This window comes from Elephas maximus, chromosome 23, assembly GCF_024166365.1.
Source record: "Elephas maximus indicus isolate mEleMax1 chromosome 23, mEleMax1 primary haplotype, whole genome shotgun sequence".
NCBI classification, from domain to species: domain Eukaryota; kingdom Metazoa; phylum Chordata; class Mammalia; order Proboscidea; family Elephantidae; genus Elephas; species Elephas maximus.
The window spans coordinates 65,926,390-65,950,936 of NC_064841.1; the positions used below are offsets into that span (position 1 = coordinate 65,926,390).

At 40.9% G+C, this 24,547-nt stretch overlaps 1 protein-coding gene across 3 annotated transcripts in view; it reads right to left on the reverse strand.

Annotated features, from left to right (window-relative positions):
• NALCN (sodium leak channel, non-selective) overlaps nt 1-24,547 on the reverse strand; it is a 406,966-nt gene that overhangs the window by 54,332 nt on the left and 328,087 nt on the right. For all 3 annotated transcript variants that reach the window (XM_049867215.1, XM_049867216.1, XM_049867214.1), the window contains 9 exons: nt 14,260-14,361; nt 13,761-13,830; nt 10,717-10,808; nt 10,494-10,616; nt 8,758-8,814; nt 8,423-8,543; nt 8,194-8,325; nt 6,581-6,748; nt 4,683-4,787 (listed from right to left, as the gene is read on the reverse strand). In XM_049867215.1, coding sequence (XP_049723172.1) covers nt 4,683-4,787; nt 6,581-6,748; nt 8,194-8,325; nt 8,423-8,543; nt 8,758-8,814; nt 10,494-10,616; nt 10,717-10,808; nt 13,761-13,830; nt 14,260-14,361 — 970 coding nt within the window. The remainder of the gene's footprint in view (nt 1-4,682; nt 4,788-6,580; nt 6,749-8,193; nt 8,326-8,422; nt 8,544-8,757; nt 8,815-10,493; nt 10,617-10,716; nt 10,809-13,760; nt 13,831-14,259; nt 14,362-24,547) is intronic.

Genomic DNA, 24,547 nt, shown 5'->3' on the forward strand with positions numbered 1-24,547 from the left:
CAGTTAAAAACATGTTGCAAACCCTTGAGGGAGCAGGAGATCAGTGGGATGCAGACCCCAAATTCTCATAAAAAGACCATACTTAATGGTCTGACTGAGACTAGAGGAATCCCGGCGGTCATGGTCCCCAAACCTTCTGTTGGCCCAGGACAGGAACCATTCCCAAAGACAACTCATCAGACATGGGAGGGACTGGACAGTGGGTAGGAGAGAGATGCTGATGAAGAGTGAGCTACTTGCATCAGGTGGACACTTGAGACTGTGTTGGCATCTTCTGTCTGGAGGGGGGATGGGAGGATAGAGAGAGTTGGAAGCTGGCAAAATTGCCACGAAAGGAGAGACTGGAAGGGCTGACTCATTAGGGGGAGAGCAAGTGGGAGTACGGAGTAAGGTGTATACAAACTTATATGTGACAGTCTGACTTGATTTGTAAACGTTCACTTCAAGCTCAATAAAAGTTAGAAAAAAAATGTTGCAGTTATCTCTTCGTAATGATATATATATTCACCTACAATAGTATTTTAAGCACCTGTGTTGTGGTGTCTCATACAGAGTCCCCAGATGTATTTGGGTGCACTGCCTCTCCCGATTTGTCTTTCTGAGTCCACCTGAACCCACGCTTGGTTGGGTGAGGCAGCCTATTGGACTGGTTAAAATCATGGACTTTGGAGCCAGGCTCCCTAAACAGGACTCCCCACTTATTAGACGGGTGACCTTGGTGAGCTTTTTATCATTTCTATGCCTGTTGTCCTTATCAGTAGAATGCAGGTAACAATAGCACTAGGGACAGCGACTCGTGTGTTGTAAGCTCTGGTAAGTATCTGTGATTCTTCTGCAACAAACCGTCAATGGCTTTTCATTTCTCATGAAAGAAATTCCAAACTCCTTAGTCTGATACTCAAGGTTCTCGAGGATCTCTCCCTGACTTACCTTTCTGGTCTTTAATTTTTAAAGTTCTTCTCTACATGGGAAAAGTGAAGGGTACATTTTCTATGGGAGGTTGGGGCAGGAACTTTATATAAGTGAGCTTATTTAATCTTCATAGTATATATGTGTGAGAAGTATTAGAGAGGAGGAAATGGGTTCAGAAGGATGAAGTAACCAGACATAACAATCATCTCTATTAAAGTAGGATTCTAATCTGACTCCAAAGCCCATACTCTTTGCTCCTTGTTTTGTTCCTATCCCTTCTGTACTTGTTTTATGTCTTTCTTCTTATTGTTTCCCCTGCTTGGAAGATGTTATGGATTGAATTGAGTCCCCCAAAAATGTGTGTCAACCTGGCTAGGCCATGATTCCCAGTATTGTGTGATTGTCCACCATTTTGTCATCTGATGTGATTTTCCTATGTGTCGTAAATCCTACTTTTATGGCGTTAATGAGACAGGATTAGAGGCAGTATATTAATGAGGCCGGACTCAAGCTACAAGATTAGATTGTATCTTGATCAATCTCTTTTGAGAATATAAAAGAGAGAAGCGAATGGAGAGACAGAGGGATCTCCTGCCACCAAGAGTGAAAAGCGGGAGTGGAGTGTGTCCTTTGGACCCAGGGTCCCTGTGCTGAGAAACTCCTAGATCCCAGGAAGATTGATAGCCAGGACCTTCCCCCAGAGCTGACACAGAGAGAAAGCCTTCCCCTTGAGCTGTTGCCCTGAATTCAGACTTCTAACCTCCTGGACTGTGAGAGAATAAATTTCTCTTTGTTAAAGCCATCCACTTGTGGTATTTCTGTTACAGCAGTGCTAGATGACTAAGACAGAAGGTTTGTTTCTGTTCATTCATCTCAGACCTTACTGCCCCCATAAAGCCTTCCCAGTACAGTACCCCCATTTGGAAGTAGTATATCTCACAACTGAAATCAGGTCACTTATTATTTCTGCTTCCCTTTTCCTCTTTTAACATCCGACCTTAACCTACAGTTGCTTGAACATGAAACACATATTCTGATTGGACTGAAAACATTGCAAAACAGCAACAGTGATCTATTTGTTCGTTTTTCTATTCCTCATGTCATCTATGCCTTGTACATAACTGATATTTAATAACTATGAGTCAACAGATATCCTTAGAGTTTGTTTATGGGACCCCAATCTCTACAGTTTCTGGGCTCTAATCTCTATCTATAGTGGTCTCAAGACTTCTGTGGTTTTAGAATGGGAACACACAAATACCAAGAAAATAACATCTCCCAGCTGAAAAACGCAGCACCTACGACTCAAATCCTCTTTACATGTGAGCTGTATGACCCAAGTGTTGGTATATCTAACTCCCTCTTTTCCCTGGGTTTGTCTCTTTTTTAAGAAAGATGGGCTTAAGCTCTGGGATAGACCTGGTAATCCCTTCATCCATGTGACAGTTTTGGCCTTAGTTTCTTACATTGGGTTTAGGAAACAGTCCTGATGTAAAGACTTAGATCACCTCTCACTACATCAATTTCTTTTCAGTTATTCTGCTTGACTTGGATGCTATCTATGATGGCTGTTTTCTTAGGCCTTCATAAGACAGTTTGTCTATCCCACACTGTGGTCTCCATCCCCACACAAGTCATCAATCTCTAACTTGGGCTGAGTATGAGCAGATAACATAAAATCACAATGTTCTTGGACCATTATTAATATTCTGAGTCATCCAAGACTCCTAGCAGGCTTCATCTTGAAATGTTGTTATTATCTTTCTGACCTCTTTTCAATGTGGATCTAAAATAACTCTTCTTTCCTTACAGAGGCTTATGGACTAGATGAATCAGCTCTTTATTGCTTCTTTCATTAACTTATTTGGAACACTGCGACCTTGATCCCAAGTTCCTTGTTCTGTCTTCTAAGGGTTCCTGGAACCTTTGGGGAGGACAGCTGAGGGAAGTAGCAACCTACGTGGGGACTTATGAAATAATGTAAGGTCTGCCCAACCTGATTATGTCTCTCTTAGTCTGCCACTTCCTTAAAACCTCATTATTAAATCCATTGATGTTATATTTTGACTGGATAAAAATGTTATCTAGTAATTTATAACTATTAGAGAACTAGTAATTTGTATAATTAGAAGCCTACAAACGTAGGACTCTTCAGGTTTACATAAAATCTACACTAAAAACAAAAATCAAACCTGTTGTCATTAAGTTGATTCCAACTCATAGCGACCCAATAGGACATCATAGAACTGATCCATAGGGTTTCCAAGGAGTGGCTGGTGGATTCGAACCGCCGACCTTAGCAGCTGAGAGCTTAACCAAGGAGCCACTAGGCCTCCAAAAATCTATATTAGGCAGCCATATTTGCTGGAAATATGTAATATTGTAGTTCAATTCTATTAGACTTTCTGGAGACATGCATTTTACTTGATTTAAGGCATTGCTTTAGTTGGATGGAAAATACTTTAGCTAGTTTACACATCAGCAGTGTTTGGTTTATATCATTAGCCTACTTGTAATATAGGGCAAGATCCAAAGCCAATGGGGCACTGAATGATGTGGTCAAATCCAAAAAACCAAACCCACTGCTGTCGAGTCGATTCCAACTCAAAGCGACCCTATGGGACAGAGCAGAACTGCCCCCTAGGGCTTCCACGGAGCTGCTAATGGATTCAAACTGCCGACCTTTTCGTTAGCAGCTGAGGGCTTAACCACTGCACCACCAGGGCTCTGAGTGATGTGGCAGAGATTGAAACAGTTTGGTTAGTGATTAGCTGATCTCGAATGATGCGGTAGAGGCTGGCTAATCACTAACCAAACTGTTTCCCCTTTTCTCCAGAGCACAGCACTAACCTACATTTTCCAGCTCCCTTCCAGGATGGGGAGGCCTTGCTCTATCCAGTGGAATGTGGGTAGGTAGAAGCAACCCGACAGGGATGGTTCTCTGTCCCTATCTGCCAACTCAACAGAGAAGACTTTGAGGACATAGCGAAGGATGGAACCACAAGACAGAAAGAACCTGAATTCCTGGGTGGCCATTTAGAGGACATCTGTCCAATCTATTCTAGGTGTTATATACAAATTTTACTGTATATTAAACATCACGTGGTTATAGCCACTAGCCTCTTCTTACTAAGGTTTTTGTATTTAAAATACCTCAGAATCAATTGGAACTACAACTATTCCCTACCATAGGTGTGTTTCTGGAAGAAAGACGAAGAGAAAGGCCATAGTGACAGTTTTCAAGGTTGGGCCTTTGCTGAGGTCCCTGTTAATTGTCATAAGGGGCAAGATTCTGGGCAGCTAGGAACCAACGTGAGAGCATTTGTTTCCTAATGAGAAGAATGTTGAAAATGGAGAGTAAAACAAAAGTAAGTGGGAAAAGCGATGTGAAAGGCGATCTTTACCTCTGTCTATTTTTGCAAGGAGCTGATGGCTGATTTGAGTCTTAAGTGACAACTGAGGCAGGGTTAGGCCACGAAAGACCTAAAGGGAGAGTTTCTGAAGCTCATAGCTATGACAACCTAGACTCTTCAGGGACCGTGCTACAGATGTCAACAGTGGATTGACAGTGGAGTAAAAAGAAGAGTAGAATTCTCTGTGATGTGTTTTAACCTTATAAATCTTTACTATCCAGAAGAGACATATTGCATGCTTTAAATAAAAGGGGTTTTGCTTTAAACAAAAGGTTTTTTCCAGGAGGCCCTTAAAAGAACCTTGGTAGTCAATGGTACCTGAGTTTTTATTCCAAAAGACGGAAAGAACCATCTTACCCTTCTAATAATGTTGGGATCGTTGCACTTTGCCAATTTTCCAGCAAAAAGTTGAACTCCAAAGCTTGCAAAAACAAGCATTAATGTCAACAAAAGGATGGAGACCTGAAAAAATCGAGGAAACATTAAATGTCTTGTTAAATAAACAATAAAAAATAAAAGTATGTTCGGGTTGAACAGTGATATGAACAGAACTTTTCAGATAACACTGAACGAAGGTTTTTTAATGACATTATTGTTTAACTTCTCCACCACAGGTCATTCAATTACTAAAATGTCAAACGAAAGAAATTAATAATGGGTTTTGCATTTTTAAACTAAAAACGTATGGCTTTCATGTAAGCAAGTGGGCTGAGCAGAAATAGAAATGACTTGGACTTTTCTGATTTTAAAAACAACACTTGACTCTGTTTTATTTAATGGAACCTAATTACAATTTTTCAATGATTGTATTTTTCTCATTTTGTCATAATGGGGTCATATCACTATTAGCAGAGGCAGAGCGAATTGCTTTCTCATGTGTTTTGCCCAGAGACCACTTGAAAGCACTCAATCCTGAAAATAAAATGTTAACTTACTTGTGCGCCCTCTGCTGGTTGACTAGTCTCAGCTGAGAAAAGTGGCAAAGGGTAAAAATACTGAACATACCCTCAAACTGTATTGGTTGAATGATCTAAACGTATACCTTAAATGTACTAAAACTACACAGAAATATCATCGGAAGAGAGTCACAAATTGATTTTCTCCTAAAATCAGTAATCACAAGATTCAGATACATTAGCTGTCATGGTATTTCTTCAATGATAACTGTGGGAAAAGTCGGAAGTTGATGTCTTTAGCTAAAAGAAAATATGAAACTTTAAGCACATCGTGTTTGTTTTTTTTTTTTTTTAATTTTAGCAACTCCATGCCTCTGGTAACATCACAAAACCAAAAAAAGCAAACCTGTTGCCATCGAGTCAGTTCCAACTCATAGCAACCCAACAGGACAGGGAAGAACCGCCCCATTGGGTTTCCAAGGAGTGGCGGGTGGATTTGAACTGCCAGCCTTTTGGTTAGCGGCCTGAGCTCTTAACCACTGCGCCATCTTTATAATACTTTAGAATTAATTGCAACTATAACTATTCTCTACCATAGGTGTGTTCCTAGAAAGCAAGATCTAAAACAAGATTATATAAATTAATTCATGTTTTTCCTGAACAAGGAGGATTCATTAACAATAAAGAGAATCCTTTGATTATCTTTTGTCAGGCAAAGATCCTTTCGTAAGAGATTGAGAGCAATGAGCCTCTCTTTGTTTAATCTGCAGCCCTGTGCCTACAAGTCCCTAAATCCCTTTTGTAAGTATTCATTCTTGTTCACTGAGTTTACTTTGAGTGGGGTATACCTGCATGTTACATTTTTTAAGCTGTTTTATATTAACACTCCAAAGATCTAGAGCCAACTTCCATGCCATGTGCTTTAGGGGGCACACGAAATGAGAATATATGGTCAAATCCATTAATTCCTAATCGCATTCGTGGAGTAGATGGTGTTAAATCTTCTTATCCTCAATTTTCAGACGGGGAAACTAAAACCCTGAGTAGAAATTAGGGTCAAAAGTCAGGAATGAAAGGGTCAGCGGATATCATCCATTTGGATTCGCTTTTCATTGTGCTTTCCAGAGGGTTTTCTGTTTAGCTTACTAAAAATGTTCATTGAATTAAACATAGTGGTAAGCCAGAGCTATCACAGGTAAAGCTTTTGACTGTGTGTGTTTTGTTGGTGCCTTTACAACCTCTGGCAATAACTGTTATTCTAGACTTACCTTGACAAGCAAGACTCACCTTACCCTCTCATTAGCTACGCTACAGACGTGCGTCTTTGTGAGCTGGAAGCAAAGGGTAACTGTGACATACCAAAAAAATTTCCTTGAAGCCACTGAAAAGTTCTCGAACAACTTTCCTCATCTGGGGCACCAGTTTGAATATCCTCAGGGGTCTCAGGCACCGAAGAACCATTAAGAGTTGCGCTCCCGATTCAGCAGGCACATTTTGAGGCATCCAACAAAGAAATATCAAGCTCACCTTGAAGAAGGAAAATAGTATCTGGAGTTCATGCAATTTACCTTGTATTCTCTACCTTTTCTTAGAGCCAACCTGCCACAACTTTTCATTTGCAGAGATTCCAAGTGTCATTTAGGATAAGCACCCACTCCACCAACTACATGAGGTCTCAAGTCTAAACAATGAACCCAAACTGGAGCTGTTAAAGGGCACAAAGCGACGTAATCAGCAACACGAAAGGAATGGAACGGGGTGGCCCACATAGTGTCTGCGTGTACCTTAGTGCATTCTTCTTCTTCTCTTAACTTGCTACACTGGAGGCTCAGCTGATGTCAGTAGGATTGGAATGCCTTTGATCAAGGATACTAAACCTGATACTCACTTTTTCTTTCAATCAACATCAGAATATTTTTTACTCTTGTAAAAATACATATAACACAACATTTGCCAATTTAACCTTTTTCACATATACGATTTAGTGACATCAATTACATTAATCATGTTGTGCAACCGTCATCAATATCTGTTACCAGATTCCTGTCACCATAAACAGAAACGCACTGCCTCCTAAACAGTGACTGCCACTTGCTCTCTCCTTCCTGCCCCTGGTAAACACTATTCTAGCTATTTCGTACAAGCAAGGTGATACTATTTTATTAACCCTCTGCAACAGGCTGTATGTTAATCGTCACAATTTTTTGTTTTGTGTCTCAAGATATATTGACTTTATGCTTTCTTGGATGTACAGTTAAAATCACATTTCAACGAGTCCCTTCCTAGAGTTTCATAACTTGGTTTGATTGAATGGTTGAATGGGTATCTGTTAGAGCCAGGGACTTTGAACACTGGAGGAATTAAGAGAGAAGTCCAATGCACTCACTTTAGTTGGCTTTTAACAATAAGAGAGGAGCCCTGGTTGTGCAAAAGTTAAGCACTGGGCTGCTAACAGAGAGGCTGGCGGTTCAAACTCCCCCACTCACCCAGCAGCTCCAGGACAAAGACCTGGAGATCTGCTCCCATAAAGATTACAGCCATGAAAACCCTATGAAACAGTTCTGTTCTGTCACATGAAGTCTCTGTGAGACTTGACCACACCTAACAACAACAACAAGGAGTTCATCAATCAATTATATGATAATTATGTGATATAGTATACATATTTTTTCTTTTAGAATAGGAGCCACAAGAATTGTGGGATGCAAACTAGATTCACTATTTTAGGCCTTAATAGTTAATGTCTCATTCATACATAAAATTGTGGTTGATGTATTTGAACAATCTAACTATCCACAGATATTTGTAATACTTATTAGATTTTACTTGTCTATTATTTATTTGTATCTAATCAACTACTTAAGAACTCAGATCTCTAAACCCATGTATCTCATTCTAGTGCCAAATGGCTCCCTTTGAAATGAAGAAGATTTTACAAAACCATTGTATTTAAGAGGGAACCGAAGACTTACAAGGTATATAAATATGTCCATTACACCACCGAAGTCCCTGATGACAGCAGTAGGAGTGAAAAATAAGCCATCTGCCATAATCTTCAGATTAAGCTCAATGCTCATGAATATCACAAACACATACTCAGCAATCTGAAAGTGTGCAAAAGCCAGTTTGGTTAGAAAGAACAGAAGAATTGCGGGTCGGCGGTTTTCCTCTTAGCCGTGAGCTGAGACTGAGCAGCTGTACCTGCAAAGTAGGTGTGTGCATGACTCTTCGGAAAGGGGATTCAAACATCATGGAAATGCAGGAGCAGATGGTCACGATGATCATGACCCAGTCCAGGTAAGTAACCAGTCCCAGCAAATCACTGCCAAAGACCAGACAAAGTGGAGAATCACAAAGACTCTAGAAAAAGCTGTTAAAAGTAGTGACGGCGGTGTCGGTGGCAATTAACGTTAACATAACAGGACATAAATTCCAACTACTTATTTCATAGCAAGAACATAAAGAGACATTTCGCAGCATGAAATAGTACAAGAAAACTGCAAATGTGCACAGAAAACTGAGTTTGCAATGCTTACTAAAGTTGATGGTACTTTGTATTTTTCACAGCTCCTGTGACAGGATCTGTTTTAGACCTGCAAGAGAGAATAAACATATTCTGCAGTACAGCAAGCCACGTTATCACTTGGCAGCATAGTATTTATAAATACCTCAACTACCTACAATCTCCTTCACGTCCTCCAGAAATGGCATTATAAAATATTTTAACTGGGCGTGGGAGGTAGAGAACACTGGATGAAAGCAGAATCAAAAGAGTTGGCAGTGGATTTCCATGAAAGCAAAGGTTTGTATTCCTCAAAACACTTAATTTTAAAAGGCGTGATGCCATTGAATAATTTCCAACATGGATATTACGAAATTAAATTTCGACTTTCAGTTAAAGACACTCATCTAAAATCTTCACCTTATTAGCTCAAGGATGTTCCTTATAATTATTTAATCAAACAGTCCATAAATTAAACCGAATTCTTTACCCCGATTTAATTGCAATTTTGTGGAATAATTTATATAGGCTTTCTTAGCATGAGGACTTAGAATCTTTAAAGAAACCCATGACGCATCTTCAGTGGAGCTTCTGAGAGTCATTGTGAGCGGTCCTCTCAATTACAAAAAAATCTTCCTCAGTTGTATTCAACATAAACTGCATTACTGACAAAAGGAGAATTCCAACACACTAAATGGAGTGGAGAATTAGCAATTATATGTTAACAGGAAGGCAGCCAACAGGATAATTCAAAATGAAAAATCCAACTTCCATACTGCCAGCTTCTGCCTTTACTAACTCAGGGAAGTTTTTAATGATTATTACCAGGTGTTTTAAATTGCAAAGGTCTTTCCAGAACTGCAGGAAAAAAAAAAAAAAAAAGCTGAGAGACTGATAGTCCAGAGACAGCCATGTACTGGCTGGTGTCCTTGAGCAAAGCTTTTTGTACCTAAATATTGTCCTCTGTTGAAGAAAATCCAAAAACCGAACCCATTGCTGTCAAGTCTATTCCGACTCATAGCCACCCTATAGGACAGAGTAGAACTGCCCTGTGGGGTCTCCAAGAACCAGATGGTGTATTTGAACTGCTAACCTTTTGGTTGGTAGCCAAACACTTAGCCACTGTGATCCCAGGGCCCCCTGGGTTTGGAAACCCTGGTGGCGTAGTTGTTAAGTGCTACGGCTGCTAACCAAAAGGTAGGTAGCCACGAATACAGGGTACTCATGGTGTACCATTTTGATAGCTTCTTATACATTTCTTCCTTGTCAATAGGAGTAGAGAGAGTGGCCAGTGGATTTTCTTCCCCTAACAGTTTGAAATAAAAGCACTAAGCAACTTTTTTTCTACTTCACATTATACTAGAATAAGCCAGTTGGGATACTTAGACCATAAAGAAACCACACGTCTAAAAGAAAAGGTGGTGTTGACCTCTGCCAGGTCATTTAGTCTACCTATGTTTCAGTATTTCCAATATAAGATATGGAATCAATAACATTGGTATAAACGTATGGGTTCAACTGATAAAATGGATGAAAATGGCTGCCAAGGGCTTTACAAACGAGGGTTTTCTATAAATGTTAACTAATTGCAACCTTTATTTGTTTCCCACCTGGTCGGTGACTCCACAAAGAGCAGCAGCGTGGTTAATTAGCCCACAGTTTATTTTGTGACCCCATTAGGATTACATGCTCCCTCTTCTTCTTATGACAACCCCTCCTGCTGTTAGAATGACTCAGGCTGAACACCTGGCTGAAATTAAGTCCACTTACGCGTTGAAGCGAGCTCGGACCACCACCCGGCAAAAGTTCCTGAACCTGTGCTCCCGGCCAACGATGAACAGTGGCTTGTCAAAGTATGGGTGGTTCTCTCTCAGTTCCTCTTCTTGCACCTTCCTGGTTGGGGGGAGGAAGGGCAACAGGTGGGAGAGTCAGGCTACAGGAAAGCTTGCCGTTCCAAAATGAGAGCCATGGACCACTGTGGCGTTCTCTGTACCTTTTCATTTCTGCTTGCTCCTTTTTTTCCTGGATCATCTTTATTTCGCTGTCTTCTCTTTGTGCATTTCGATATCTCACTGTATTAGAATGCTAGAAATAAATTTACAGGGGGCATATTAAAGTGGGAGCTTTGTTCTGAAGACCAAAGGTTATTTATTATTCTTTAAAATTAAAATCATTATCTTTACATATATTTTAATGGGCACAGTCGTCTTAGCAAGAGTTTTTTTTTTAATTGTGGTAAAAAAATGTAGAATGAAACTTTTGCCGATTCCACAATCTTAACATGTATAATTGATTACGTAATATGACATTGATTATGTAATATGACATTGATTACCTAATATGACATTGATTACCTAATATGACATTGATTACCTAATATGACATTGATTACATTCACCGGGTTGTGTAATCATCACCACTATCTTTTTCCAGATTATTCCACCACCATTAATAGAAACTCAGTGCCCCCTAAGCATTGACTTCCCTTTACCCCCTCCCTGGCACCCCTAGTAACCACTAATAAACCATGGTCAGCAAGAGTATTTTTAGCACACGTTTATTGAGAATCTACCACGTGCCAGACCCTGTTCTAGTGCTGAGGATAATACAAGAAGAAAGAACAATTACAAAATACCCTGCTCTCGTGGAACGAATTTTCTAGCGGATAAAATATAAATCAAAATAGGAATGTTAGAAGACATTTAGCGCTTTGTTTAAAAATGAAGTGGCCAACCCAGACAAGCATTACTGAAGAAGAGGAACAAAGTGGGAGGCCTCACACTACCTGATTTTAGAACCTATTATAAAGCCACAGTAGTCAAAACAGCCTGATATTGGTACAAGAACAGATACATAGACCAATGGAACAGAATTGAGAATCCAGACATAAACACATCCATATATGAGCAGCTGACATTTGGCAAATGCTCAAAGTCAGTTAAATGGGGAAAAGATAGTCTGTTTAACAAATGGTGCTGGCATAACTGGATATCCACCTGCAAAAAAAATGAAACAAGACCCATACCTCACACCATGCACAAAAACTAACTCAAAATGGATCAAAGACCTAAATATAAAATCTAAAAATATAAAGATCATGGAAGAAAAAATAGGGACAACGTTAGGAGCCCTAATACATGGCAGAAACAGTATACAAAACATTACTACAAATGTACAAACAGCAGAAGAGAATTTAGATAACTGGTAGCTCCTATAAGTCAAACACCTATGCTCATCCAAAGACTTCACAAAAACAGTAAAAAGATTACCTATGGACTGGGAAAAAGTTTTCAGCTATGACATTTCCAATCAGCATCTGATGTCTAAAATCTACATGGTACTGCAAAAACTCAACCACAAAAATACAAATAACCCAATTAAAAAATGGGCAAAGGATATGAACAGGCACTCCACTAAAGAAGGCATTCAGGCAGCAAACAGATACATGAGGAAATGCTCAAGATCATCAGCCATTAGAGAAATGCAAATCAAAACTACAATGAGATTCCATCTCACTCCAAGAAGGCTGGCATTAATCCAAAAAACACAAAATAATAAATGTTGGAGAGGTTATGGAGAGACTGGAACACTTATACACTGCTGGTGGGAATGTAAAATGGTACAACCACTTTGAAAATCTATTTGGTGCTTCCTTAAAAAGCTAGAAATAGAACTACCATATGATCCAGCAATCCCACTACTTGGAATATGTTCTAGAGAAATAAGGGCCTTTACGCAAACAGATATATGCACACCCATGTTCACTGCAGCACTGTTTACAATAGCAAATAGACGGAAGCAACCAAGGCGCCCAACAATGGAAGGATGGATAAATTATGGTATGTTCATACAATGGACTACTATGCATCAACAAAGAACAACAATTAGTCTGTGAAACACTTCATAACATGGAAGAATCTGGAAGACATTATGCTGAGTCAAATTAGTCAGTTGCAAAAGGGCAAAAATTGTATGAGACTGCTATTATAAGAACGCAAGAGATAGTTTAAACAGAAGAAAATATTCTTTGATGGTTATGAGAGGGGGGAGGGAGGGAGGGTGGGAGATGAGGATTCACTGATTAGATAGTAGACAAGAACTAACTTAGGTGAAGAGGAAGACAACACACAATACTGGAGAGGTCTGCACAACTGGACTAAACCAAAAGCAAAGTTTCCTGAATAAACCGAATGCTTCAAAGGCCAGCATAGCAGAGGTGGGGGTTTGGGGACCATGGTTTCAGGGGACACCTAGGGCAACTGACATACTAAAATCTATTAAGAAAACATTCTGTATCCTACTTTGGAGAGTGGGGCCTGGGGTGTTAAATGCTAGCATGCGGCCATCTAAGATGCATTGATTGGTCTCAACCCACTTGGAGCAAAGGAGAATGAAGAACACCAAAGACACAAGGTAATTATGAGCCCAAGAGATAGAAAGGGGCACATAAATCAGAGGCTACATCAGCCTGAGGTGACTGCCATGGCAGGGAGCACAACAGAGAATCCCTGAAGAAGCAGGAGGGCAGACCTCAAATGCTCATAAAAAGACCAGACTTAATGGTCTGACTGAGACTAGAAGGACCCTGGAGGTCATGGTCCCGAGACCTTCTGTTAGCCCAAGACAGGAACCATTCCCAAAGCCAACTCTTCAGACAGGGATTGAATTGGAGTATGAGATAGAAAGTGATACTGGTAAGGAGTGAGCCTCTTGCATCAAGTCGACACATGAGACTATGTGGGCAGCTCTTGTATGGAGGGGAGATGTGAATGCTGAGGGGGACAGAAGCTGGCTGAATGGACATGGAAATACAGGGCAGAGAGAAGGAGTGAGCTGTCTTATTAGAGGGAAAGCAACTAGGAGTATATAGCAAGGTGTTCATAAGTTTTTGTATGAGAGACTGACTTGATTTGTAAACTTAAATACTTAAAGCACAATAAAAATTAAAAAAAAATTGACAAAGTAATTTCTAAATGAAAAAATAAATACATTTTCACAACCATGTTTCCCAAACACAAAGCATTGGTTATAACTTACATCTTGGGTCAAAGTTTCAAGAGATTTCCCCCTGCTGATCCTCTGGCTGTTAGAACCGTGTCTTAATGACCTAAAGCAATCATAACCAACTGGTGAACAAATATCACGATCAAATTTTGCCGTTTAAGCAATGGCCATTATAAAAACAAAACAATTTTTCCAAGATAGCATCAAGAGTGCTGATTTCTTCTTCTATAGCGAAAGCTCGGATAGTCTATTCGAGGGTCTTGACTCCATCCAACAAAATTCAGATATACTTCTCCTGATCTGAAAAGCGAGAGCTTGCAATACTAAGGAACAGGTTTGGTGAATAAAGACTATTTGTCCCATTTGAATGTGATGGTGAGCTTCATTACTTTACTGCCAGCAAACACAACTTAGGTCTTCACTCAGACCTATCTGCCAACCAGGGCTGACAGCTTTGTCTGCGTACAGTGGCACTTCCTGTAGAATTCCTTTCCAAAGTTTGTCTGCAGCCTGGTCTCCCTGGTGTACTTACCTGCGTTCCTGGCGGATATGATGCTGTACGCTGAGAATTGACCTTTCCTTTGCCGGTTGCCCCTCGAATGATCCGCTCAGCATGCGCTGTCGAGTGCAAGCCCTAGGAAAAAAAAGGAGCCCCAGATAAATGTGTGATTTGTGCACTTGGGATGAATAATACATAACTGCTCATTAGTCTGATTAGTTTTAAGGAAACATTGATGCTAAGGCAGAATACAGCGAACTACACGTAGCGATAAAGGAAAATGAGCTTTTAGGCTCTGTGTCAAGAACACTTACAAAGCAGAATTATTGCAGCTGTGAAGAGATGCTGTGAAATAAATAGACACCCTCCCACCCCCTCCAAAAAAAGAGGAGAACTTCTGACAGGATTCTGTAGGCAGTAAGGCCAGCCTGTTGTCACTGTTGTTGTTAGGTGCCGTCGAGTCGCTTCTGACTCATAGCGACCCTATGCACAACAGAATGAAACACTGCCCGGTCCTGTGCCATCTGTACAGTCCTTGTTAGGCTTGAGCTCATTGTTGCAGCCACTGTGTCAGTCCACCTTGTCGAGGGTCTTCCCCTTTTCTGCTGACCCTGTACTCTGCCAAGCATGATGTCCTTCTCCAGGGACTGATCCCTCCTGATAACACGTCCAAAGTATGTAAGATGCAGATTCGCCATTCTTGCTTCTAAGGAGCATTCTTGTTGTACTTCTTTTAAGACAGATTTGTTCGTTCTTTCGGCAGTCCATGGTATATTCAATGTTCTTCGCCTGCACCACAATTCCAAGGCATCAATTCTCCTTCTGTCTTCCTTATTCATTGTCCAGCTTTCACATGCATGTAATGTGATTGAAAATACCATGGCTTGGGTCAGGTGCACCTTAGTCTTCAATGTGACATCTTTGCTCTTCAACACCTTGAAGAGGTCCTTTGCAGCAGATTTATCCAATGCAATGCGTCTTTTGATTTCTTGACTGCCGCTTCCATGGCTGTTGATTGTGGATCCAAGTAAAATGAAATCCTTGACAACTTCAATCTTTTCTCCATTTATCATGATGTTGCTCATTGGTCCAGTTGTGAGGATTTTTGTTTTCATTATGTTGAGGTGCCATCCTTACTGAAGGCTGTGGTCTTTGATCTTCATTAGTAAGTGCTTCAAGTCCTCTTCACTTTCAGCAAGCAAGGTTGTGTCATCTGCATAACGCAGGTTGTTAATAAGTCTTCCTTCAATCCTGATGACCTGTTCTTCTTCATATAGTCCAGCTTTTCGGATTTGCTCAGCATACAGATTGAATAGGTATGGTGAAAGAATACAATCCTTATGCACACCTTTCCTGACTTTAAACCAATCAGTATCCCTCTGTTCTGTCTGAACAACTGCCTCTTGATCTATGTAAAGGTTCCTCATGAGCACAATTAAGTGTTCTGGAATTCCCATTCTTCGCAATGATCCACACAGTCGAATGCCTTTGCACAGTCAATAAGACACAGGTAAACATCCTTCTGGTATTCTCCGCTTTCAGCCAGGATCCATCTGACATCAGCAATGATATCCCTGGTTTCACGTCTTCTTCTGAATCCAGGCTGAATTTCTGGCAGTTCCCTGTTGATATATTGCTGCAGCCATTTTTGAATGATCTTCAGCAAAATTTTGCTTGCATGTGATATTAATGATATTGTTCTGTAATTTCCACATTCGGTTGGATCACCTTTCTTGGGAATAGGCATAAATATGGATCTCTTCCAGTCAGTTGGCCAGGAAGCTGTTTTCCATATTTCTTGGCATAGACGAGTGAGCACCTCCAGCGCTGCATCCGTTTGTTGAAACATCTCAGTTGATATTCTATCCATTCCTGTAGCCTTGTTTTTCGCCAATGCCTTCAGAGCAGCTTGGACTTCTTCCTTTAGTGTCTGTCACTTTGTCGTACTGCGGGGGCTTGCGTGTTGCTGTGATGCTGGAAGCTATGCCACAGGTATTCAGATACCAGCAGGGTCACCCCCGGAGGACAGGTTTCAGCTGAGCTTCCAGTCTAAGTCAGTCTAGGAAGAAGGACCTGGCAGTCTACTTCTGGAAAGTATTAGCCAGTGAAAACCTTATGAATAGCAGTGGAACATTGCCAAGGCTCGCCTAACTACAGGTAATTATGATGTTGGTTTTGAATTTAGACAGAGAGGTTTCTAATAAAAGCCTTTAGAAAAGGGTTTGTCTACCTAGGTCCCTGGAATGAAAGAACATCTATGTTTCCAAGGAGATTTTGCAGAACTTTGGAAAAATTGGCAAACATAAAGAGGCAGAAAGTAGTGTCATTGATGATGGAATTAATGCCTAAGGAAACCTCAGTCTGACCACTTTCTCTGTATTTGGAAAACCATGAACATTTTTTAAAACATGTTCTTTGTGGAAAAATTGGAACCCTCTTCCACTGCTGGGGGAAAACAGTGTGATGATTCTCCAACAAGTTAAACACAGAATTACTATATAAGCCAGCAATTCTACTCCTAGTTCATACCCAAAAGAATTGAAAGCAGGAACGAGACCAGGTACTTGTATACCAATGTTCATTGCAGTATTATTCATTAAAGGCAAAAGATGGAAACAATTGAAATGTCCCCCAACAGATGAATGGATAAATAAAACGTGGTGTATACATACAGTACAACACTCAGCCATAAAGGGAAATAAATTTCTGATACAAGCTACCACACGGGTGAACTCTGAAAGCATTACGCTGAGCAAAAAAAAGGCAGACAACAAAGGACAAATATTGTCTGATTCCACTTATATGAACTATCTAGGATAGATAAACCCTGGTGGCGTAGCAGCTAAGTGCTACAGCTGCTAACCAAAGGGTTGGCAGTTCAAATCCACCAGGCGCTGCTTGGAAACTATGGGGCAGCTCTACTCCATCCTACAGGGTCGCTATGAGTTGGAGTGGACTCGACAGCAACGGGTTCGGGTTAGGATGGACAAATGCGAAGAGACCAAAGTTCATTAGTGGTTACCAGGGTTGGGGGAGGGGAAATGAGGAGTTATTGCTTAAGAGAGCGAATTTCTGTCAAGGGTGATAAAAAAAATTGGAAATGGAGATCAGTGATGGTTACAAACCATGATCAATGTGATTAACGTCACTGAACTGTACATGTAAAAAAAAAGGCTAATGTTTTGTTAAGTACATTTTTATCACCATAAAAATAAAATGTTCTCTTTAGACCAACACTAGGTTTGTGTTAATTTCATATTTACTAATGAATTAAGACAATTAGGTAATCTAATACCTGTGGTGAATAATTTCAATAAGAAAACAAAATTTCTTTTCCAGAAAGCTCTCTCCAACTGGAAATGACAGGAATTCCTTTGTGGTTGTAGCCACGTAGAAACTAAATGATACAGGGGTTAAAAGACCCATGTTTCAGACATGACTTTGCCACTAACTGGTTGGGTAACCTGGCGCTCGGTTTCCCTATCTGTAAAACGTGAAGTCCTTGACCATTAGGATAATTCATAGGCTTAAACTTCACTGATTTTCTGATTTGCTCAACACCTGAAGATAGGTCCTGCCATTGCTTTACACAATAATTTCATATTTATGTTTTGTAAAAGGCACTCCTAGAATGGTTTTGAATTATATTATTACTGTCCGTCTTACTTAGAGCTAAGACCTTAGAGAAAAGGATTTGTAGTGTTTAGAATACTTAACACAACTGCTCTTGTAATACCATATTTTAAATTCTTAAAAATGCTGTAATGCCAGTGAAGATAACTGTAATGAATACCCTTGAAAAATCATACAAATTTAATGAATGTAACTGCACTGCTAGAAATAAAGCCCCAATCATCACTGTTCTTAGTTCAAGAAGCAGGGTGGATAAGTTTGGGGGTAAAATCAAGCCAAAATGTCCTTGAACCACATGGATTGTGTAGCAGTGATATATAGGGATTGTGCGGATTTCCAGGACTGGAATGACGGCACGGAGTTTTGTAGAGTCAATACTGATTTTGTTAGGATAGGAAGATGCACTTGTAAGTTAGGCTTAGTTCACAAGGGTATAGCAGGCTCTCATATATGTGTAGCCCTGGTGGTGTAGTGGTTAAGCTTTTGGCTGCTAACCAAAAGGTTGGCAATTCTAATCCACCAGCTGTTCCTTGGAAACCCTATGGGGCAGTTCTGCATTGCCCTATGGGATGGCTATGAGTTGGAATTGACTTATTGGCAACTTTTTGTTTTTCTTTCATATGAGCATTTAAGGTTTTTTTTTAACATAACCAAACCCACTACTGTTGAGTTGATTCTGACTCATAGGACTGGATATTAGTAAGGAATCCTGAGAAAATCTATTGGAATAACTGTGTTATTCTGGCACAGATGTATACAGTTCTCCTGCCATTTGAGAAGAAGGATCGAGACTTAGTCTTTGGCCACTGCCTTGATAACTTTCATTCTTTTGTCTCAAGACTCTCTCCAAAAGCAGCTGAGACCTACAGGCCACAAATACAAAATGGATACAACTTGATTATAATGTTTACTTTTGAGTTTGGGTATCGTTGCTAAGTTTGAGATGGAAGAATATACTTGGCTTTAAGCTGTATGTTGCAAAGACGCCTGTGCATTTTTGGTAGAGAAGAGTTAGGACTCCGGGGCCTACAGCTATTGTCTCCCAGGCACTGGAGTCAACACACACACCAGGTCTGCCTGGATGACCTCTGGGGTCTTGCTCCACCTCTGATAGAACAAGAAAAAAAAACATTCCCATTGAGTCAGTTCTGACTCATAGTGACCCTGAAGAACAGAGTCGAATGGCCGCATAGGGTTTCTAAAGCTGTAATCTTTACGGAAATAGACTGCCACATCTTTCTCCCGCAGAGTGGCTGTTGGGTTCAAACCACAGATTTTTCTGTTAACACTGAGTGCTTAACCACTGCATCACCAGGGCTCCTTGACAGAACAAAAGAGGGCCTGATTTCCATGGTGACTCACAGGATATTGAAAACACTCTCCCCTCTCTATTCTCCTACATCTTCTCCACCAACAGCATTGCTGGAATGGTGGTGGCAAAGTAACCTCCTTTCCTCTATGGTCATGATGGCTCAATCCTTTCCCACAGGGACTAGAGAGTTCAAGAAATAGTATTAAAGTGGGCTGTCATTTCAGACTTACATTGTGAATCTTTGTTCTCTGTATGATTCGCTCATTTGCTTGCAGAAGGGGTGGTGGCGGGAGAGTGTTAGTTTTAACTGTGGGATCAGAGCCGGTGCTCAATCAGACTAAGACGGCCACTTAAACGTGTGTAATATGTCAAACACCCCTCTGTAATACCCTTTTCCTTCCACCTTCCTCTATGCTCATAATACTGTTTGCTAGAACAGTTTCAAAGTGGATAATGATGGAAAAAAAGGATACAATGCTCCGTAACTCTGGGAATTCTCATGAACGGCCAGTTAAAACCTGTAACAAGTGATTGCAGATTTGGATTTGAGCAAACCATAAACCTCGGTGGTTGGTTTCCTCATTGGGAAGACCCTGCCTGATCCCTCCTGCTCAGAGGCTGTTTGCCCACTTCCTCTTTTCCTTTAGCTCCAGGGGCACCCATGTAATCTGAGCAAAGTGAAGCAGGCAGGCAGATGGTGAACATTGTAGCCTTGGTGTAAAGAGGTCACCTTTGGTGCCTCAGGTTCAACAAGTGACACCCTCGACCATCTCTCTGTTCTCATGTGCTGATTGCACATGGCAGCACGCCAAGCTTTCAGGCTTTAGGACACCTGGTGTCAATACAAAGGTAGATGGACAGTCTCCATCTTTATTTGTCAGCTCTGTTATTGAGAGTCTCTGCTTGGACCCAACCTCTGATATCTCATTCTTTCCTTTGAGTTTGTGCCACGGCTTTTAAACTGAAAAGGTAAATACTGAGGTTTCTTAGTTGAAAACTAAGGGCTAAATTCTAGCAAATCACTTAATAAACATTTTGGGTGAAGGCCTTTGGGGGAAAATACGTGAAAGGCAGTTCATTAGAAAACCCCTGAAGGATTCCCCCACCCCCAGCCCCCAAGATCAGTGGCAGGATCCTATTAAAACTTAAAATTCTCTTTGAAGTACTATATCCATTATGGTTAACAACCAGCCTATTTATTTATAATAAATTCCTCCCCCCCCCCACACACACAAGCAGGTGATGATGGAGATGAAACAATTTCTCTACAAATATACAAATTTTTCTAAGAGAAAATACATGGGAAAAAAAATCTATATCATACGGAGAAGACCAATTGCCAAAAGCAGTTGAGGGATAGATATGAATCCATCATCCCTGTGGGTCAGGGATGGATATGAATCCGAGGTAAGATGGGGGGACAGTGAGAAAGGGGATGGGAAGGAAGGTGCGTAATACTTGGGCCCCGAGGCCACCTGGACATGGAAGCAGCATAGAAAGAATGTGACATTAGGACGTTTCTGCATAAATAGAACAGCCTCATATGTGAGCCACTGTCACATTCTTTGGTCATGTACAATACTTTCCTATTTTGGGAAATAATAGGGTTGGTAGAAAGTTATTATTTTTAATCGGCCTGATCAGACTCTGCTCACAGGCTACATACACTGTAACGCAATGTACCGGGGTTCATGCAGAAAGTATGGTAATTCGCTTTATTATTTGTTAAAGGAAGTACAGTTTTATTACACAGAAGCATATATGATAACTTAAACGAATGACCAGTGTTCTAACACGTTCAATATAATTACAAACATTAATATAAAGGAGTTCTGAAAAGTAACAAAGTGAGATATGAACATTTCACTTATGAGAAAACCAAAACCAAACCAAACCCGTTGCAGCCGAGTCAGTTCCCACTCATACCATACAGGACAGAGTAGAACTGCCTCACAGGGTTCCCAACGAGCAGCTGTTGGATTCGAAATGCCCACCTTTTGGTTAGCAGGTGTAGCTCTTAGGACACAGGTGAAAATGATTTGCTTTAATGTCCCACGTGCCTAGAGCACGTTATTAACCCACCTTATTGGATACTGACGGCATTGTGTCATCATTTGTTATCCCCCCCCTCCACTAGACTGCGAGTTCTTTAGGGACCATTGTCTTACTCATCCTTATCTTCAGTGGTGCTGGGTGGGTTATCTTCCTAGGAAGGACAGCTCTGGGGGCCGAGGCTGGCTGGCTGGCTGACCCACCTACCGAAAGAGTAGGGACATAGCAGGAGAGTAGAGGAAGGTGAAGGAAGAGCTGTGGGCTGGATCTGTAACCTGCTAGTCTCTAGGTTCCAAAGCAGCCTGTTGGCTTTACAGTTTCACGCCCAGCACTGCGACTGCTGACAGAAGTCCTGCCTTTGTCTGGTGGCCTAACCCAGAAGACGATTTGAGAAAACACAAGATCTAGAAGCCTGCATTTCTGACCTCAGCTTTCACTAGTTGCGGGGCTTTGGGCGAGTGCTGTTGCTTCTCTGATTAGGTTACAAAAGATGGTGATTTCTGTCTCGCCAGCAGGCTCGCTCTCTCTAGCTCATGCCCTTTCTTGCCTTCTCGCTTGTTTGCTTAGTGGAAGCAATCTGCCAGGTTGTGAGAGAGCCTTAGGGGGAAATCCGCCTGATAAGGAACAGACTGAGCTCGACTTCTGGCTAACATCTCCTGAGGAATTGAGGCCTTAATCTAACAGCCCAGGAGCAACTGAATTCTGCTAATAATCATGTGAATGAGCTTGGAGGCAGATCCTTCTCATTGAAATCTTACAGCGACTAGATCTTTGTGAGACCCAGAGCCAGAGGACTCAGCTAAGCCACACCTGGAAATCTGACCTAAACTGTGAGATAATAAATGTGTTGTTTAAATCACTACGTTCTGGAGTAATTACTTATGCAGCAATAGATAACTAACAGTTATCATTACCACATTAAAACCTTCAACTTTTTATTGCCCTTCAGAGAAAGATCAAGACTACACCTCAGGATGGCTTGCAAAGTCCTGTAGTGTCTGCCTGCAGCCTCCCGTTTTGGCCTCCTCTTTTATCGTAAGGGCCCTCACTCTCTCCACGCCATACTCATTGTTCTTTCTATTCCTCACAGACACCATGCTTTAAAGGACTCTAAGGGAGCAGGGCCTGTCTCTGGTATTGCTCACTATTATTATCCCAGCACTTTGCACACAGTGGAGCCCTGGTGGTGCGGTGGTTAAGAGCTACAGCTGCTAACTAAAACGTCGGCAGTTCGAATCCACCAGTCACTCCCTGGAAATCCTATGGGACAGTTCCACTCTGTCTGTAGGGTCCTTATGAGTCACAACTGACTGGATAGCAATGGATTTTGCACATCGTAGCTGTTCTTGTGAACGCGAGGGTGGTTCAGTGGTAGAATTCTTGTCTTTGCTGGAGACCTGTGTTCGACTCCTGGCTAGTGCACCTCAGGCACAGTATACCTGTCCATCAGTGGAGGCTTGTGTGTTGCTATGATGCTGAACAGGTTTCAATAGAGCTTCCAGACTAAGACAGACCAGGAAGAAATGCCTGGTGATCTACTTCCAAAAATCAGACAGTGAAAACCCTGTAGGTCAAAGTGGTCTAATCCACAACTGATCATGGGTGTGGCACAGGACCAGGCCTTGTTTTGTTCCACTGTGCACGGGGTAGCCATAAGTCAGGGGCAGATAGCAGCTAACAATAACTGGTGCTCTTGTAAGGTCAAATGTAAATAAGCCTGTTGCCAGTCTCACAACTCAGGAATGTTTCCTGAAAGACCTGAGGTTCATCTCTTTGAAATGTAATCATCAAGGAAGAGAAAGCCCTTGCTCCGTTTCCTGGGAGAGGAAACTAATTTCACCTGTCACCTGACTTAAAGTTGCAAAACCTACCTCCAATCATGAAGATGTGAGAAAATCAGAAATTGCGTCTTGAAAACATGCACGGAATGGATTGTATCCACTTAGCTATATAAAAGAATAAGATTTCTTTCTGACTTTACAATTTCTTCAGTGCGCTGCCTGCGAGACACATCACTCTCTGGTTTAATGCTTATTCGATAATAAAGCTGTTTTCTTTCTCTTCTACCTTTGTGGAGAGGCCTTCTGAATTGGGAGCAGAATTTGCTTTTAATTCTATTTCCCCCACACTCCATATATATCTGTTGAATGAATGAGCCCTGAAATTCTGTGATCATATATTTTATTTCCGTTTTAATCACTTCATGCTGATAAAGCACAAAAATAATTGCAAACAAAAACAGCGTGTGTTTTAAATATGCTTTTCAAAGGAGAGGATAATTTTATCTCAAAGTAGAATACTATGCCACTTCAAAAAAAAAGAAAAAAATGTGATGAACACCTATAATAGGTGAGACAATGAGATAGTAATAATAATAAAAAAAAAAATCAGGCATTGCTTCTTGCAACTTGAACATTTATTAGCTTTTATCTGTGTTTTATGTGAAAAATACTCGATTAAAGAAAATATCCAAGGCAATGGGGAGCAGCCTCAGACAGCTTAACTCATTTCAATTTCTTACACTGGAGTTAATGATCTATAATAGGGAATACGAGCTCAACGTATCTTGTCCTACATAAATCTACTGCCAAACTGAAATAACGAATGACTAAGGAATTTGTGACTCCTAATATTACCAAGGAGCCCTAGTGGCTTAAATAGTTAAGCCCTCAACTGTTAACCTGCTAACTGAAAGGTTAGCAGTTTGAACCCACTCGGCGTTTCCATGGGAGAGACACCTGGTGATCTGGTTTTGTAAAGATTAAAAAAAAAAAAAAGCCCTGCTGCCATCAAGTCCATTCCAACTCATAGCGACCCTACAGGACAGAAGAGTCGAGCTTCCCCATAGGGTCCTGTAAAGATTACAGCCAAGAAGACCCTATGACGCAGTTCTACTCTGTCACTTGGGGTCACTATGAGTCAGAATTGCCTTGATGGCATGTAACAACAACAACATCTTACCAATGAGAAATGAGTCGAACACATCATTAAAGCTGAAAGTACTTGAGAGTTTAATTAAGTTCTATTTTGCCACTTTAAAATTTTCAGTAGAATTTAAATTGGCTCAAATGGTTTATGCTTGGCTACTAACCAAAAGGTTGGCAGTTGAAATCCACCCAAGAGGTACCACAAAAGAAAGACCTGGCCATCTACTTCCATAAGATTATTGTTGTTGTTAGTTGTCATCTAGTCAATTCTGACTCTGGCGACCTCTGTTAGATTACAGCCCTTGAACACTCTATGGAGTGCAGTTCTACTCTGACACACGTGGGGTTGCCGTGAGTAGGAAATGACTTGACAGTAATGGGGTTTCTATTTTCTGTT